At 37.4% G+C, this 20,466-nt stretch overlaps 1 protein-coding gene across 1 annotated transcript in view; it reads right to left on the minus strand.

Annotated features, from left to right (window-relative positions):
- LOC139721558 (ribosomal protein S6 kinase alpha-5-like) overlaps window positions 1–20,466 on the minus strand; it is a 76,536-nt gene that overhangs the window by 51,363 nt on the left and 4,707 nt on the right. Inside the window, exon 2 of the mRNA XM_071632873.1 lies at window positions 12,828–12,899. Coding sequence (XP_071488974.1) covers window positions 12,828–12,899 — 72 coding nt within the window. The remainder of the gene's footprint in view (window positions 1–12,827; window positions 12,900–20,466) is intronic.

Consider the following 20,466-nt stretch of genomic DNA (forward strand, 5'->3'; position numbering starts at 1 on the left):
AGACTTTATCCAAACAGCACTATCACATCCTGCCAAACAGAATAATGAGGTTGACAATGCATAACATGTAAACATCACCTTTACAAAATGATAACATCGTCTGTTGTTTATTCTTGGCAGAAAAATCATTGATCACTTTATACTGGGGAAAAAATAGCACAGACATCATCTTTATCTTTATCAAAACAGATTTACTTCTTAAGATTTTAGGTGGAATGTATGTTAGTCATCTATTAACCAGAAGCATACAATTCAATTTGGAAGTGATCTTTTTTATTTATTTTTTTTAGGCATTTGCAATGTTTTGCACTTTTTCACAAGTTTCAATATGGGGAAAAGCTGAACTACGTGTATATACAACCCAACATGTGCAGTCATCTTTCTGTCCATTAGATACTGTCTGAGCATCGTACCGTTTGATCACTTCAAAGCAGAATGTCATATCAGAGCATTGCTCGATATTTTCTTACAGTAGATGGAAACTTTTCTGGCTCTTTGCCTCCACCCGTAGATTTGTCACTCATGAGCTGGAAAACGGTTGATATCTGTGTGATTTTCCACTGGTTTTTCATCATTATCAACTGTTACACAATGCAGGGCTCACCATGAGCAGTGGCCCAGTGGCCTGGGGCCACTGAAAATTGCTGTCAGGCCACCAAATTTTGAAAACTGTTGTCTTTTGTAGCCTGATCTGGCAACCAAGTTTTGAAATGGATTGCTATTTGCTCTTATTTCGGGCCACCAAAATTTAGGATTTAAAGAAGAAATCCACCCCCAAAAATAAAAAAAAAAAATAAAAAGAAAGAGAAAAATATTCCAAACAGAATGATACAAAAAATGACAAATGAATAAGAAATAAGGAAAATATTAGAAGTATTAGAACTCAGAATGCACTGATTGTTCCTTAAAAGAAATTCCAGTTAACATCAGATTTTCAGTGTTTAAAGCAAAATACTTTAGAAGGTTTACTGTAACAGTGGATAATACACTTTGTATGCCTGAAGTGCAGTACTGGTATACTGTTACATGTTGTGTAGTGTTTTGTAAGTGTCTTTTTAGTATTCTGTCACTAAATGCAGATCTGGATTAACACTATTTTTTTTTTTTTTTTTTTTGATTGACAGTAAATTGTAATCAAATGCAAATTGTGCTGAAAGTTACACAACGAAGATACAGAATTACCATTTCTAAACCTACTTATGCGATAATGCGATGTTCATTGTTGCTTGTTCACAACTGAATACACTCCGAAGGGATATTGTATAACATTTAAGTAAACAGGATTACTATACTGTACCACTCCCTGCAGGATTTAAAGGTTACAGAGTGAAGATGCACAATCTGACCTGCACTGTGTCAATACCTGATATAACAGGCAGGAAGTGGCAGTACCTCATAACTAGTGACTGAACACAGCTCAAGGTCATCTACTGTCTAGCCACAATTCATACACAGCGCCCCATGTGTGCAAACATGCTACATCCTTGGACAAGAACAAATCTTTCAGACTATTTAGTGAAGATTTCAATATTGATGAATATCACACAGTACTGTTTGGAATCTATCCACTTGCAATTTTGTATAATCAAGGTCACTGTAACAAATGAAGAGTATCATCATTGCGGGCAATGGATCAAACCTCTCCTTCTCTGGAGTTGATGCAGGCTCTTCCAACAATGCAAAACCCTTACAATATCATGTTCAAGCAGCTTGCTCCACATTCCACATCCAGTGACTATACTCCTGTGGTTAGTCATTATTCAAGGCTAAGGATGACAATGTGATCCAGGTATCACTCCCTAGCCAAGGGGTAGTATTGAATCAGATTACTATATCATATCCTATACACAGACAAAGAAAGAGGTGAAATCAATAAATAATTCCCTGGAAGCCCTACAAACCTGCTGTGTGGAAGAATAAATTTTATGTAGATACCAGTATCGGTATCTTTCAGTATTGTCACACTTCATATATTTAGCAAGTCTAAATTTTTGCAGATTGGGACTTCCTGAAAATTTCATAAGCTCAGCTAGGTTAAATTCACAATACCTGCAGAGTACAAAAACAAATGGAGATTTGTATGCACGCACATACAGATCATAGGCCTATATACATTCATGTCAGGATCAGAGCAAATATTTTGGTGTGTTGCTAAATCTGCAGATACATGTACATATTGTAGCATCTGACTCACGAAATTCATGAAAATTAAAACCTTGCGAAATGTATGACGTATACAGTAATAAGTCACTGCAATGTACATCAGTATGTCATAACTCTGCTGAGATATTTCAGTTCCATGTTACAAGTATCTCTTTACTTCTAGTGATCTTTACAAATATACTCATTTTACTGAGAACAAAGAAAGCATACTGTTGAGAAAAGCTGTGGTATTCAAGAATTCTATCATAACAGTAATGGCTCTAGAAATGGCAATGCACAAGAGTCTTCATGCTTCCTCAACAGACAGGCACTTTGATTGATAGGGCATTAAGGTCCATGAGAGAGTATGGTATTCCACAACCCTGTACAACATACTTCATGAAGGTACATGTACTTTATTACGTGCATTTGTGTTTCATGAATGGACCATTTTTTAAAGACATGTATGGGAAGTGCAGTCTTACTAAAGGGAATTTCCCACATCGACACAAATGGACACAAAGAAAAATTTTTGTCAAATGTCTTGTGTTGTGAATTACATCAGTATGAACAGTGGGCACTTCCGCAAGTCAATACAATACAGTGTGTCTATACATATGATTGTAGTGCCAGTGCTCATGATGAAGTACATGTTATATCAAGTTCCACCATAAAACAAAATCCCTTTCAATAATTCAATGAGCTTTGCTATTTGCAAAACCTTCTCACATGCAACATCCTCCTGATGGATATATTACATGTATACTTCACCACTTTTGGACAGGTACATGTACATGTTAATGGGACTTGTTATATAGAGTTAGGAAGCTAGGTGTCAATACACATTTGTAAAATACAAGTCTATGACTATTTAAAATACATAACTTTGAGAGGTGGTATAGTCACTATAATGCTCAAATTTGTCTGCATTTTGCAAATTATTGCAGTTTTGTTTCTAGCAGTACTTGAAGAGCAGAAAAAGTAAGTACGGACAATCTGTGCCTATATATTTCAAGGCAACCTTGTATTTTCATGCAACATGTACAAACATACAATGCTGTGCCTGATCAGTAGATTTTGACTGTTGTGGTTGTTGTAGTTGTTGTTGCTGTAGTTGTTGTTGTTGTTGTTGTTGTTGTTGTTGTTGTTGTTGTTGTTGTTGTTGTTGTTGTTGTTGTTGTTGTTGTTGTTGTTGTTGTTGTTGTTGTTGTTGTTGTTGTTGCTGTTGTTGTTGTTGTTGTTGTTGTTGTTGTTGTTGTTGTTAATCTGTCAGTTTCTAGCCAAGATGTTATCTCCTCAATTTTGGAACTGCTTTTCCTTTCTGTGGTTTACAGGGAAAGGACAAATCAGTATCATGACATGGCCCTATATACTTTTGAAGTATGATACTTTCGACATGTCAATTCCAGTACATGACATGAAAGTGATCGTATACATGCGGCAAGTACGGTTTTTGGAACTTCCTTTTCCCCTCCCTGTCTGTCAATCTATCTATCTATCTCCCTATCTGAAAAACAACACACACACACACACACATACATACAAACTCTCTCACACACAATTACCCTCCAATCTTCACAGCTCAACTAGTATTAGGTTATTCTGATATAATCTGTGTGCCAAACATGCTCCTGGCAATGACACTGCGCCCCAGTGTTTTTCCCATATCAGCTGGTGAGTCATAACTTTCCACCTATGTGATCATGGGGTTCCACCTTTTTCTGCTTCGCAAAGAGACAAACACCACAACAGTGAATATTCTGCCTCTAACCCTCTATGGTGTGCTGAATCACAGCTGGCAGAGGTGAGCTTTACACTGCTATGGCATTATTATACCCCATGGGTGTAGGCATTAATTTATCACTCCCACTGGCCACTGATTTACTTTTCTGGCAACTTTTATTATTTCTTCAGTGTCAATGAACTTTCCCAACATGGCATGCTTGACAGATTTCTGGTTTACTGGATAAAAACACAAAATCTTGTTAGCTAAACAAACAAATTGTCTCAAATGTGTGATTCATACAACATTGTCATTTCAAAATACAATTTACAAGCCATACAGTTTTACTAACCACAGTGTACATGTGTTTTCATCATAATAGTTATTGTAAAGTTATGGGATTCTAAAGAGGGTAACTAGCAAAGTATCGATGATGAAGAGAAAATTTGAGACAAACAAACAAGCACAACAATGGTACAAGTAAGAGCATGATCAAACCAAGGTTTGCATAAAAAAGCTTAACTATGCTTGATAATCAATTAAACCATGATCAGTGGATATACTTAGAAATGAGTGCAAATTTGATTTCACTTGTACGTGTGTTTGACCTGCTGGTCATGGTTGTGTAATAAGTCATACAAAATATTTTTATGCGATTTCTCATTTGTCTGAAATTTCTCTGAATGCTGCTTAATTTTAAGCTTAAAACCCCACTTCTCATTCTGAAGATGATTTGAGATTACAGACTCTTACTGCACAATGCCTTATAAATCAATGTATTGCATAATCCTGTTCTAACTGAAATATGTTGCTTCCTGATTATTTGAATTAATGAGAATCATGAGCAGCTGGATGCATCATAACATGAAGCTCATTTGTCACAGGGTATCAAAAAGAAAATAACATTTCAATGCCACTCTCATTGAAAAAATAGTGCACATTTGGGTCCTGATCACGGTCGCGTCTTTTCGATACAGCGTTCTCACTGCAAAAATGTTGAAACTTTTTGAGTTGCGATGATATGCAAAGAGCTGACCTGTGCAGGTACGTGTACATGAATGGTATATTCTACTACGTCACAATGCCCATTAAATTCATAGCCATAGCTGGTAAAACTAGAAAGGAGTTACACATGCAGTGCACTGTGGGATATAGGCCTACACTGTAAATTTCACAATTTTTGGCAGTCACCATTCTTCTCACTGTATAACTTCGCATCTATTTACACCCTAAAAAATGTTGAAATTTGGGTCACGATCTCGATTGCGACAAGAATAATGTGTTATTTTGAATGCAATGAAAACTGTAGGTCCTATATAATACATGTATTTCAATTATTTCTTCTTTTTTTTTTTAGCCACTTGCTAAATTACATGGGCAATTAATAGGATAAGAGCTCAATCAACTGAATAGAATTAGCAAGTGCCCATTCATATTAGTAGCTCTGGGTACTGTATACGCCGTTATTTTCGCGAGGGTTTTATTTTCGCGAATTTCGCGAGCTTTGGGCTGATCGCGAAATTAAAGACACGCGAAAATATTACCCCGTCATACCGGTACCTTATGTAAAAAATTGATGACAAGCGCTGGCCGGATCACCAGCGCGCGCGACTGTTACACCTGCCAGTACGTACACATACTGGCACATACTATTACTAGTACGCTACGGTGCGACCAATTCTGTGCCCTGTTGCATAAAACCCTTACCGCTGGACTTATCGCTCCTTTCTAGTGGTAAGTCTTCAAATTAGCGGTAAATTTTATAATCCTTGATGCTGATTGGCTGTGACGCCTAATTTTGACGGAAGTTACCATTCAAATTCAACGGTAAGTTTTATGCAACGGGCCACAGCTGGAAGTGCAGTACGATGATAAACATGCATTACAGTGGCGGATCCAGAGGGGGGCGCAACCAGCGCACGCCCCCCCTTTATTTTTCGTTAAAAACAAAAGAAATAAAAAGAAACAAATGAATAAAACCCGGAAGTGGCACCAGAAATATTAGTCACGCCGCCCCCCCCCCCTTTACAGAATTCCTGGATCCGCCCCTGCATTAAAATGTGTAATCTCCATGCTACGTTACCCTACGCGAACGAACATCGGCTCGACGTGGTTGGGTGCGTGAGGCCTAGGGATGCATATGTAAAACTTTCGCTAGCGGTAGCGCAGCTCTGAAACTTTGTAGTCTACATAGATCTATTTGTTGCAACATTTGGTAGGTACTTGTGAATGCCGTGTGTTCCCGTGATTATTGTTTCATTTTATAAATCTTCTACTGTGTCTTTTCTATTGTCATGTTTGGGAAGTCACAATGCAAATGGAAAAACGTTACAAGTACGTTGGCAAGTGTTTGAACGTGTTTCTCGGTCTTGGCAGTAGACCCTACTACGCTGTACTACTTATAGTATCAATCGCGAATTTAACAACACGCGAAAATGCCGCTGATACCGTGTTTCGCGAAAATATCTGTACGCGAAAATATTGGCGTATACAGTATTAAGCAAAGCAGGCATGCTGGCTGGTGGGTTTACAACAACCTGCAGCATACTGTGTGTACTTTCTGTACTATTGTACTTGTTACAATGACCTCACTGCTATGATTGTAGTATACTCAGTTTCATTTCACTAGCTTATTTCAGCATTAGATTATAAAGTCAGCCGAGTTGAATGTACATGGATACTGACTGACAAAACATTTCAGATTTCTCACAATTCAATGTCACAGAGAGCACTAAACTGGTCTGTAGTCTGTGAACTCCACACTAGAGCAAACAGTGAAACATCATCGTTCAAAGGATGAATCTTCCACATGGTGTAGCACTGTGCACTGTTATACCTTGACCCCATCAAATATTATCAAGCCATTTCCTCCACTGAAAACGCTTACAGGAAATCTGTTCTTGGAATGATGGAGTTAATTTTCCATACAACTGAAACGCTTTGCTAAAAGGGTGTACGTTGCCTTCCAGTCCCTGAGGTTAAGGTCATAACTTAAGCTCAGTTTTTCTTTCCCTTTCGTTCTCTCTATCTCCTTCCCTTCAAACCAATTTTCAATAGGTGGCAATGTCATCCTTGCCCGTGGTCTTCAGAAATCACTCCACTGTGACACCTGGCAATAAATCTAAGAACAATGGTCTCTTCTCATATAATGATAATACCAGAAATTACTCACTTCCATTTTCCAAGCTTGAACTACATTCTGTCCACATCTTTCTTTGTTGTTTGTTGTTTTTGTCTTGGGTGGGCATTCATGTTGAATGACTGCTTTACATCAAAATGGGTTCGCATGCTGGTAATATTGTTATCAAAGGACCTCATGACTAATGAGCCCTAGTTGTAACACAGAGAACGTCGCTCTTCTTGAGGACACAAAAAAGCTGCAACAACGCAATTGACACCAACCTCTGATTCTTCCCAATTTCACCTTTCTCTTTATTTTTTTTCTTCACTTCCTGCATTTCCTTTTCCTTTTAATGCACCAACTCTTCTGACAATATCACCATGTTAAATTTACCCAAGGAGGTTTAAGAGATGGAGTTACAACTGGCTTTAATTATTCAAACAGCTGCCATTTTTTGTATCGATGCACAAAAGAATTCCACAGGTGCATTTGTGCCTTTGATGATCAGGGTTCCATGCCGCCGTCTTTTTGAGCAATCTGAAGATTCATTTTAAACTCTAACAATATATCGTCTATATTTTGCTTGTTTATTTGTCAAATAGAATGAATGTTCTCTTAATGATAAAGCATATGAAACAAAAGTAAATCCCCTCCTAGATTATGTGCAAAAATGTAAACCTGAACTGTATGTCGTGAAAATGTTTGGAACTGTACTCTCACTACAAAGCCAATTTTATCATCTTTCCGATCGCTTGTGACAAATGAAACTGATATGGTATAATTTTCGAGTATAGTTCTTTATTCATTTCTATGTTAGATTAGGGTAAAGTCATGTAAAAACGAGTAATTTTGATTTTGATTCCATCAATTTTTGTACAATTTTTATTCGCACATCCCCGTGCCTATACTATTAATGTGCCGCTTGTTTTCTAGGAAGGGACGGCGAAAAGCAATTACCATCATAAAGACATACCTTCCTTCGAGAGTGAGGAGTCATGATGCAATGCCACATGAATCAATTGTCTTCCTATCTGTGAGGCAGCTCCAGTTTAGCACATACTTCAAATATTTCTGAGTGGCGGCATGAAACATGGGATCAAAGGGAATGAGACTGTTGTTACTCCATTTCTCAAACCTCCTTAATTTACCACAGGATTAATGCCAAATGGAGATCCAAAATTTGTCTAACACAATCTGACATGTTCAAAACTTTTATGGTAAGTGCACAAGTAATATGCATACAGTACGCCAGTGTATCAACCACACTATTGTGCTGATGTGTATGATTCATACAGATGGCTACTTCATGCTTTCTGAATGTTGGCCTGATGTGGTTTGAATGGCTTGGCACACCAGTGTAGAATATCACAGACTAGGAACAGCCAAAATGGAAGTAGGACTGTGCCGGTGGGTAACACACTGGCTGGCATTACCCATGTACTGGTAACCTGCACAATATTGTACATGGAAGTGAGACAGGAAAAACATGTTTTATCAATGTGCCTTTTATGGGTGAAGATCGATGTTGCATGAATATTCATCCCACATCCCATATTGTCTTTCAGAAATTGTAGCAAAACAATTCCATGATGTAATGCTGATTGGATCATGAGCCTGTCATACTTTACATTGAAGCCAACAATTTGACTCCAGCTAATGTCAGCCTATTATTTCTTTGCACCTTCACAAAATTTCACCAAATATTTTTCATTCACATAACCCTTTATTGTGTCACATCCAAACACTAATTTGCAAGACAAAAAACAGTGCTCAACATATTTTTCAAGCTATACTGTATGACAAGCAACTATGGTTCTTTTCCCAAGGGTTAAATTTTTACAAATTTTGTGAATTACTGTGGGCCATGAATTAATTAACATTACATTTACAGACACACATGTGTAGTGCACTTAAACAGCCTTGGTGTAAAATCACAACAACATAGATCTTGCGAAAATGTCTGTGACCTCCTAATTTGCAAAAATATTTGTACGTGAAAATAACAGCTTTTGCAGTATGTGGTTGATGATACAGGTATCTAGCTGAAGCAGCTAACTTTGTAAAAGTATGTGACAGGCACTACAGCAACAACCAATAATTAATGTCATGATAAATGTGTGCTGTGATGAAACCAAGATTTGCATACTGAAAATAACACACTGTTGCTGTGCTTAGCTCCCAAAGATTCCTAACCCAAAGGCCCAAATTCATGAGGGTGGTTTGAATCTATACTATGGTTTATGCACATTTCTTCTGCATAAATACGATTGACAGAGTGCGTACGCCAACAGAAGTCCAGTAACAAACGCACGTTGATATGGGCATGTCAAAGGTACACCTATTTCACGCTTATTTAAACCATGGTCTGAGTTTAAACCACCTTCCTGAATTCGGGCTAAAGTGTCTTTGGTGAATATACACAACTCGTCCTGTCATATTACATCACTTTGGCTGCGTTTATCATTTTCCCCTGTTTAAACGGCTTTCAAAAGCCATTTCCAAAGCCCTTTTGAAAGCCGTTTCCAAAGCCCTTTAGAAACGGCTTCCAAAAAAGTTGCGTTTATCTACTCTTCACGAACACGATAACTGGCCTGTCACTGCACAGCTGCATTGCGCACTTCGATCCGAGGAGAAGAGGTCATATAAGGCGTGTATGCTTCGTAACTGCAGTAGAAAGTCGTTTCGAAACAGCTTTGCGTTTATCTCGCTTCAAAAGGCTTTAACAAACAGGTTTCTGAAAACCCGTTTAGGAAACCTGTTTCGGAAAGCACAAATATGCGGCTTTCGATAAGGCTTTCCGAAAGGGCTTTCAAAACAGCTTTGCGTTTATCAACGCGTAAAAATTCCTTGAAAGCTGTTTGAGAAAACCTGTTTCTGCCGAGAAAAAGAGTTGATAAACGCACCCTTTGTCACCCTCCTTTGGAAATAAGTTAGTGACATTCTGCTGGTGTAAACTCTATGCAAGCTACTCTTTGCATGCCATTAGGAGGTCAAAAGTTCCATTTCAATTAGATGCATTCAGGAATCTCTGCAGTTAATTCCTTTATTTTTGTCTCCTTTTCATCAATAGTACTGTTTAATACAGTTATGAATTATGAGAACACAAGCAGCTTTTCCATTACTAAATGCTGTAACAATGTACTGTGTATGTACAATGTACGTATCAGTTTAGAAGTACATTATATGTACATGCTATTACAAGGTCATAACTCTTATATGTCTTTCTATGTTTCAAACATTTAAATCATTTACTGGTACAGTATACAAAATACTGCACTTGTCTGAAAAATTATGAGAACACAAGTGATGTTCAATAAACAGTCTGGATGAACTTCTCTGGTGTCAAATCAAAGTTGATTATATCACCGTTATTATTCTTAACGCAATGATGATGTCAACTTTACCGACAGCTACTGCAGCTCCCCCCCCCCCCCCCCATGAGCCATTACCTTTATCACTCTACCATGAAAAGTGATATGACACCCACCCTATTCCACTTCACACTTCTCTTCCTTATCTCCCTGATTACACTCTATCATGCCTAGATTGATGCAGAACTCCATTTCCACTCTTCTGGTTGTAAAAAGCGGAAGCAGTTATCAGTACACACTTTTAGTACCATTGAGGTTTAACATTAGGAAGGATCTGTACATGTATTGCCGATGGAATGTTTATGAAAAACTCCTGGTTACCTCACGACATGTTTTATGACGAGCAGGGCGGATACATTGCTTGCTACATGTCGAATTAGAGGGGTGAACGACATTGATACAATGTACATTCTGTAAAGTGTATTCCGGGCAGTCAACCCATGTGTGGCCTCATAACCTCACTATTCTCGGAATCACTAATTATAATGGAGCACTACATGGAATGAATATAATAACTGACAGAACAAGACAGAGAGAGAGAGAGAGAGAATTCATGCACGGAGTACTTATGAATTGTTTGTGTAGTATTGCTGGCATCCATTTTGCATCGGGAGAAAATGACATGAAAAATGTGAGAACCACATTTCTTTATGTGGGCTGTATATTTCAGCTCTAGAGTGCTACAAATTGTTATCTGCAAATGCAGGAATAAAAGCTGACATGCAATAAACAAATACTGATCCTTTGCAGAATATCACAAAGATATGATGATATACATAAATCCCCTATTCACTGAATAAGATGCCATGGATTTGCTACATCTACATACTGAGAAATCCAAGAGACAGAAAGATAAAGTTTATAACAAAAGTCAGAATTTCAAGATCTTTTGACAGTGTAATGCATATCCATTTATAAAATACCAGATACATTGTAAGTTTCCAACATGAATAAAACCAAGCATACTTCCCACTGAGCACAATATGAGCATCGCTTAATTTTCTGGTCTATGTGACCTCTTTCTTCCAAATTCACAGATTAAACTCCCACAAACAGCAAGCTGTTATTATTCATATGACTAAATCACATCAGTAAGGAGTGACTGGGTGCAAGTTCTTATGCAAGTATGATAACATAAAATTATGTATCTGTTTTCTAACAATACTACAATTCTGAGAATAAAAGGTTGCCTCAATTTGCTGTTGGGCTCTTGTTGTTATGACTGACAAACCTTGGGGAAGCCAAACATATTCTTTTGTAGTTGTCAGCAAACATGGTTTGACAGGGATACATATGCAACAGATAAAAGTCCCTTTTGTTATAAACCATTCCCATGTGCAAGATATAAAATATATATAATAGATTCACATGCATCAATGACCATATGATTCACTGGACAGGCTTGGGAGCACTGCCTATCAAAACACAAAGTCAATACATGATGCCATGTAATTGCATTAGTTGAGTAGCATAAGATGTGTTTGAAATAATATCCTTGAAAAAAACATTGGAGTCAGGTACTGTAAAAGTGGTTTCTTTCGCGGTGGTTTTATTTTCGCGCTTTTCGCGCTTTGGGGTTGCACCGCGAATTTAACATCACGCGAAAATGTTTTGAAAAGTCGCGAGAAATTAACCACGCAAGGAAATGTTTTGAACTCGCCACTTGATACAATGCTATTGCAAACATGCACACACGAAGGTTCCGCGCATTGAGTGTATTGATGGTCAACACACACACAGCGATACCGCGTAATGTAGGTACAAGCATGTTATAAAGTATTCGAGAGATGGGATTTCCGGTAAGCCTGCATTTAATTTTAATTTCTATTCAATAAATAAAAGAATAATTGGATTATAGTTTTGGTTTTTATGTGCAAAATAAAACAGTTTTTGCCGACTGTGAATTCACAGATTTTGCCGACCGCGAATTTAAACACACGCGAAAAAGTCAGCACCGATGGAAACCGCGAAAGTATCTGTACGCGAAAGAAACCACTTTTACAGTATACTCTTCACGTAATATGTTGTATGTCTTCACTTTTGTGCAACATCGAAGACACCAGTTACTTGTTAATGGCGGATGGGCAAACAAGTCCTATCAAGAGAGTCTCAAGTGTAAATATCCCAGTAATTTTTTCCTTACTTTGTTTGTCTATCAAAATGGACCGTGTCTTCTTTCTCCTATGTATTTGGAGGAGGTAGCTCAGGGTTCTTGTTGTTTTAATGCTGTTGTTTTTGATGGCTCTGCATGTGCTACTCTAAACCCCTAAGGAAAAATCAATATTTAATCATATTTCTCTTCAATATACATCATGAAGAAATACTGCTTCCTTTCCTGTACTGTTTTTTCTTCAAGCACATTTTGCAGTCAACAATATCATGTTCCACTCTTTTTCTTTGAAAAGAGACTGTCTGGAATCAAGACTTTAAAAATGCATAACAAAAAGAACAAGGCTGTTTTGATACTCACCTCCTGTTCCTAACACCTTCAACAGCTCAAAGTTCTCACGTCCCACTTTCTCTGCATGTCCTGTTAGATTAGCTGCATTTGGATAGAAAACAAAATGATACCATTCACACTCAAGTCAGTGCCTTCCCATTATCACTCACTCTACCATGCTGCTAGCTGGCAAGCGATTTAGTTTGTGGTTCACTCAAAACCAGGGAATCCCACCTCATACTGGGGGGTGGTTGCTATCGAAATGAAAGGTCACTAGGATTTTCATGACGTTGCCTTGCTGTAAACAAGTTGTGAGTCCTGCACTTGGTTGTCTTGTACACGGTATGATGGACCTGGCGCACAAAGCAGAAATACTTCTAAAAGTAGAATTTAGCTTGCAAAAGAAATTTATCAAGAATAATTTAACATAAAGAGTTGCTTAAATTTTTGAAACTGAAAGCAAAATATCAAAACCAAAAAGGATTGATTCAGAATTGGTTTGCAGGACACTTTAAAAATTAGCATGATATCTCACACTGTGTCCTAGAACAATATTCAATTCAATTCAATTCAATTCATACATTTAGTCAGTAGTAAAAACCATTTGGATACATGTACAGTATAAAAGGTTTACAAAATGTCCTGAACGATTCAGCAAAAGCCGGAGGCATGTTAAAATAAAATGTGACCCGCTACAACAAAAATATACGAAAGTCTGCGAGGACAATTTTCTGAAAATGGCATGACATTATTCCATTACTCTTCTACTTCAATTTCATATTTAGCACAATTCATAAAAGTACTCGGTTGCGGAGATATCGATGATTATGTTAGCGCATGTCAAGTGGTTGTGGAAATCAGAGTTTCGAGAAAAACACCTTCAAAGTTTTCGTTCTGACGTTAGCATGATCAAGGGGAGGTGAGACAGTTTTCACCGCTTGACAATAGAAGGTATGCTCCTAGCGACCTCCGCGATGTTCACTCAAGCTTAGCGCCAGCGGTCTACACACGACCAAACAGTAATCAGGTGCCATGCACTGGCCAATAAGATCACTCCCTCGTTGCTAGGGGCGGAGTCAAGCTGTGGCGCTAAATCCAAATCTTTGGACACGATTCTGATTACGTTGAAAGTCGGAAAATCATGGCCCAGAAAAACGCTGATTTCTTGCCTTTCCTTTGATCATTTAGCGTCGAAATTTCGTCAGATGATAGACAAAGCATTAGACTACAAAATTATGCCAAAAACAGAAATCCGATTGTTTTGACCAATTTTAATGATGTGACATCAAACTCGATTTTCTCGGCTCAGCCGTCAGCTGTAGCGGGTCACAAATGACTTCCATATGGCAGCCTTGGTCCTGTGACCATTCTATAATCTGAACATGAATTGTAATTTGTTGTGAACAACATAACGCTTTCGCAGTAGGGTTGGACCTACTACTCATCGACCGCCTAATGTTTATTTGCTTGATAACAATATTTAACACTGAAATTCACATAAAAAACTTGACCTATGTGATTGAGAAAATCTAGCTCTATCAAATGCCATTGTTCCCTTTTCGATTCGAAGTTTCAGTGCAAAAATATCGCCGACGATCTAGCGTGGCCTCGTTTCAGCTCCCCGCGGTAAATTTCGTTATTAGGATCGACCGCTCTTTTTGCATTGACAATGCACGCAAACCGAGTTGTATTGAACACCGTGTTGTAGAAAACGTCTACGAAGTTTTTTAGAAACTTCCATAGACATTACATTGTGCTGTCATTACGATTCGGTGAAAATATTCAATCGAAATTTTGTCATTGATTAAAACCATTAATGAACAGTGAATTATCGCGTTTTCCCACACCATCCTCATCTACATTCAAAGCCAATCCATTTTTATGTGCTTTGCACGCAGAGGAAGTGCGTACTAAGTGTTCAGTGTGCCAATTATACGCGGTCGGTTTAAAAGAAGGTGGTCGATATGTAGTAGGGCTACCATACTTAGTGTAGGCCTATATTATTCAATAAACACTCCAATGCATACAGGTTACCACTGCTCTTCTGATGTGTCCACTGTACAGTGTGTCAGCTGATTATTCCCTACAGGAAATGGCAATTTTCACTTATCCATACTATCATTTCTTTGAATCCATATACCGGTAATGGAAATCTCTCTCTGTGGTACTTCTCTTTAATACAATGAAGAGAATGTTGTCGATTCAGCTTAATTGGTACATCAGTTTACTTTGTACAATGATTTCCCTGATGGCTACACAGTGATATCAACTAATGCCATGTTTGAAGTTTGAAGTTTTTATTAGCAACATTTTGAACATGTACATATAAGAATCATAACACAATTGTGTCTACATACATATGTGAAAAAAATATACTTATCTGTTACTCCTTTACAATAATATGATTAAATGATGATATTTGAGAGTTAAATATGATACATGTAGCATAATTCTACAAAGTTGCTGTTGTTAACAAGGAAACCAAAAGTTAGCACAAGTGCAAGTGCTAGAAGAGTTTAACAGCTGAAAATTTATTACCATACATTCCATTCTAATCTCAAATGTCTTACAATTCTTGCGATGCTGTAGAAAGGCTTAAACGGTATTATGTATGAAAGCCTCTACCACAAGGGGCAATGAAAAGTTCTCTGGTCTTGTGTTGTGTTTTGTTTTCACTGTATATCCCTTGCAAATATTGAAAACCTGGTGCTGGGAAGGTACACTGTATATCATCACTGTCAAGTCACACACTAAAATAACAGTAAAATAACACAGAATTGAAGTGGAACACTGCATGAGGTACACCTGTGCCCCTTTGTGCTATAAAAGAAGAGCTCTCAGAAAAGTATTTTATCAATTTCTCTCTTAAAATGCACATAAGTATATAGCTACATGTACTTGAATAAGATTAAGATTAAAAAAAAAGAAAAAAGAAATGGAATATTTCAGACATATACAATTGTCTTATACATATAATGGAAGGTTCTAGTTGAATGTATACCAAATTCCATGTTTTTTATGCGTGTAACTACAACCATTCAAGGCTGGATTATTCATAATTTTCAAGAAAATAACAAAAATGATTTTTTTTTTTTTTTTTGGGGGGGGGGGGGGGGCAAAATGATATAACAAATGAAGAGTGATATAGAATAATCATGTAATAATCATGGTCTCCTAAAGCATGAGAAGCCTACTCAGTGTTCATTTTGCATGTTCACTCTTCAAAAGCCCTGCCACTGAGACTACCCTCATTATTGCTTGTTGTTCATTTGTAAACCTGATTCATTTGAGACATGATGGCTTAAACACCTTGCCAATTGGGATGTATGCACTGAGTGGGAATCAAACCCATGACCTCTTCCATGAAAGTGCAAAACATCCAACACTGGAACAATGTGTGTATCATTTACACAAACATACAAATTGCATACTATATATTATAAATATATTACAAAAGAAGATTGGCTAACATGATACAGTAAGATCATACAACTTGCACAGCACACACACCTTTGGACTTGAACCAACACTAAAACATCTGTATGGGTTGATTTGCATAGTTTTATCTGACACACCTTCACATATACATATGAACCAACAAATACACCAAAACAAAAACAAACAAGAGAGATGATGATTAATTATCATGGTCCTTTCTGGGTTGTTTTTTTTTTCTTCTTCAGGGAAACACAAAGTCTTTGACCTCACTGACTGAGGGTCAGAAAAAACACTGGCAGGAAATGCATTGGGTTGCCATAGTAACAAGACAGTCACCCCCACCATGGGCAAGGAAACAGCGGAAACTAGGTGAACTATGAAGATCCTTGAAACAGTTACTTGGGGTTATTTATCAATCGACTTACGTTCAAATTTTTTGCACAAACGTATCTTGATTTACTGATGCTCTCATTTGTTAACATGCACAGTAATGTCCCACTCCTAATACTGATTGAATTTGTTGTGGCAACACAGAGGGAGAAATGAGAAATAACTGTATTGCTTGTGTGCCATTTTATCCTCTTCCTTTTCAGTTAATGTCTGACAGGATGAGGTCATGCCTGCAGAATGGCCAATATGTTTTGTCTTTTTCAATCTCTCCAGCTTTAATTAAATAAAAAATACATCAAGAACTATAGTTCATTTTCTTTTCTTTTCTTTTTTTTAAACATATTTTGACCAAAAATTACCAAGTTGAATTACTGGTGACTGCTTTTTATATTTGTGGTTACATCATGACCAATGTGTTTGTTTTTATCACTTACTGTATTGAAGGATGAATCTGAAATCTGATTTATTTTTACAGGATTTACTTCGTAAAGACCTTATAACAACAGAAATAATCAGCTTTATTAGACAGATATCATAGTATTCATACAAAAAGACAAATGATCTCTACAAACAAGCCGAAACTATGTATTTGCACACTGGACAGATGTGAAGAAGCATAATCTTAAATCTCAATTTTAGTTTTGTTTTACATTTTGTTTTGCATGTTGTATCTGTTTTAGTTTGATATGTGATAGCTTGTCTTTTGTATTGTTTTTACGTTTATGTCTCTCTGTGTGTACAGTGTATATGCGTGCATATGCTCCAGACAGTCATTTTTTGTAACCCCTTTCTCAGCACAATAACTTCATGCATTCCTGACTTTCACTCCCATGCCATGTATTTTTTCTTTTTTTTTTTCAAGCAAATTAAGAAATTTGAAATAAAAAGAAGACACTGCATTGATACTTGAGATACTCAGCCACACCTGATGAATGTTTTTGTACACGAAGTCATACATGGCTGTACAAGTGTATACCATACTGTACTTCATGCTCCCTATAACACACTGCTTGGGTAGATCATGGACCTGAGTAGATATCAAAATTTGACTGCCAGCATGAAAGACTAGCAAGCAGCCTTCCCAGGGGTCTATCTCATTGTCTCCTTGTACAGTACCAGGTTCCCCCAACTATTTCAGGTTAGGCAGCGATCAAATGACCAGAGTTGGCTTACAAAGAGTGATGGGGAAGTCTGTTTTCCTGAGGGACCCATGGGCGGAAGGTCCTAAAAGGTACAGTAGTCAGTCTTCATGTGCAAAACTAAATGGGGAAACTAAAGACTATAATTTCGTCGCTGGGGTGACAAGACCTTGTATCTGAAATTTTGGTGAAAATGACTTTTTTGGATTAATGGTCAAATAATCGGTTAAGTGATGTCCTGTCCAAATCCTAACTGTCTTACACCATAAATGAAGCCACCGCGGCATGTCAAAGGAAAGGCTATCCCATTCGCTACAGCGCTTTGGCTGCCATATTTTTTGGCTCTCCTGAACATTTGACATGTTGTAGATACGAGGTCTTAGGTCGCCCCAGCGACGATATACTTACTACGATTTAAAAAGAAAATAAGAAGACACACAGTGTAGTCACCAACACAACACACAGGCCTACTCAATCAGGACAACTGCAGGATCTGCAGGATCTTCACCCTGATAAGCAAAATCAAACACTTTTGGCAACCATGAGACAATGTGATACATTCACAGGAAAAGAATGAACATGGACACAATTTCTGCATTTGAGCTATAGATCTTAAGATCACTTTCAGCGCAAAAAAAAAAGATCAACGTTTATAAGCAGTGGAAATGTTTTAAGAAGTTCATATTATACGTACAATGTACATCACATTGCACACAGGAGATCTCTCCATAAATCATTATTTGCAAATGATTACTAGGGTCTTCGCAGCAGTAGATTAAGATTGATTCAAAGTAAAACTAATGTTGGATATTTCACACAGCAATTCCATAGTTGCAAAGTAACATTTAATTAACAAAATTCACTTACACATCATGACAAGCTGAAAGGTACAAATTTGTGCATATATGTTGTTTAACAGAGATAAAAGGAAATTAAACTGGATTCATTTTATTACTCTATCTGACCTAATCCAAAGCACAGCAAGGGTTGAATTTTGAATCTGTTATGACACAGTATCATCAATGGCATGGCAACACTTCTTGGTAATGGCCTATGAAATAATTGTGTCATCATTTTATGTGTCCAGTTTCTAAGTATTATAATTATTGAATACAATATACAGTGTACTGTAGCAACAAATTGATGGTCACATTATCATCATGCAACACTTGTGTATATAACAAGGTTAAACATTCCTTAATACCATAATAAACCAATCGTAACACAAATGAGGGTGGTGGCACAGCTGTTGCAACATGCATTGTAAGTTATCATGTTACCTTTTCATGTATAATGATATATCTTCAGGAACATAATGAAGGAAAAATCTTGTATAGCTGGTTTGTCCTTTGCAAAACTAGACACAATGGTTATGGTTACACAAAATAAATAAGATGTTGATCATTGAACCTAGGGATGGTCCAACCTGCACAAATTCCTGCAGGAAGCAACCTCCTGCTAAACTCTATCACTAAGATCTAGGTCAAAGCAAAAGTTAGGTTATTCACATACCTGCAAGAGAACTCTCCTCATGGCATGAACCAGGGAGGTGTGAAAAGACCTCCCTGCATGAACTCTGGTCGAGGATTGAATACTGATGATTTGACCATATGAGGTCTACATGTACACTGTACAACATACAAGGCAAAAGTTGCTATCTACGTGTACGGTATGCTATCCCCCATATTCTGTACAAAGCCTGATAACTTCTATTCTCTTTCTGAGATTGTTTTAATTTAGGGCAATGATGAAAATTTATTACAGGCCCTTAATGAAATAGATGCTAGAACCAAGAATTGTCCTTACTCTGTACTGAGGAATTAATAATGAACTGTGTGTTGTGCCATGGACCAACAACGATGTACAGTGTAGGTCCATGGTTGTACAGGCAATCTCAGGAGGGAGGGGGGCTATTATTATGACCACATGATTGTTCTCAGTTGATGGCATACATCTGATATCATGGCACCATTTCATAGTTCTGTGCAATTGTTGATCAATCTTTACAACAGCAGCCATGCAATGACCAATCAAATGCGAGTATTGGAGTTATTGTTATACAAAGCAACATAATATTAGGATGAAATTTCACTTTAAACAGAGCTATTATATCACATTGGAAATACACACACAAAAAAAAACTGTGTATAAAACAACCACAAATAAAAAACAGAAAACAAATCAACAACAAGTCTGTTGCATTACTACTTGTACCTTGGTGCAGACAGGTTTAAATACTGAAAGAAATTATTTTCAGAATGAAATTACCGTACATTGGCACTATTTTGTGACTACATGTATAGAGTATTGCATGATGGATCTACATTGTATAAGGCAAACATACATTTCAGGGGCAAAACTGTACTTCCTCATGCCTGATTTTCAGTAAGACCCTGGGAATAATGGGTTGTTTGGGGTGTTTTCTTCTCTTTCTTTTCTAGAGTGGTAGAATGAAACAGGGTAAAACCTCCTTTCATTGTCTGAGTGATGCATTTCGGTCTTTGAAATTGAGCTAATAAGCATTGCCATTCGAACCACTGATATCTATGGAAAAAATGAGAGGTCAGTTGGTAAGATCAACAACTTTTGTTCAGACAAACGAAACTTGACAAAGGCAACAGACACACACACACACACACACACACACACACATACTATTTCATACTTACAGGTTCTATACTAATCTTTAATTGAACGGATGT

Source organism: Diadema antillarum, unplaced genomic scaffold (assembly GCF_040938485.1).
Source record: "Diadema antillarum isolate AM-2024a unplaced genomic scaffold, OU_Dant_1.0 scf00000145, whole genome shotgun sequence".
In the NCBI taxonomy this organism is placed as follows: domain Eukaryota; kingdom Metazoa; phylum Echinodermata; class Echinoidea; order Diadematoida; family Diadematidae; genus Diadema; species Diadema antillarum.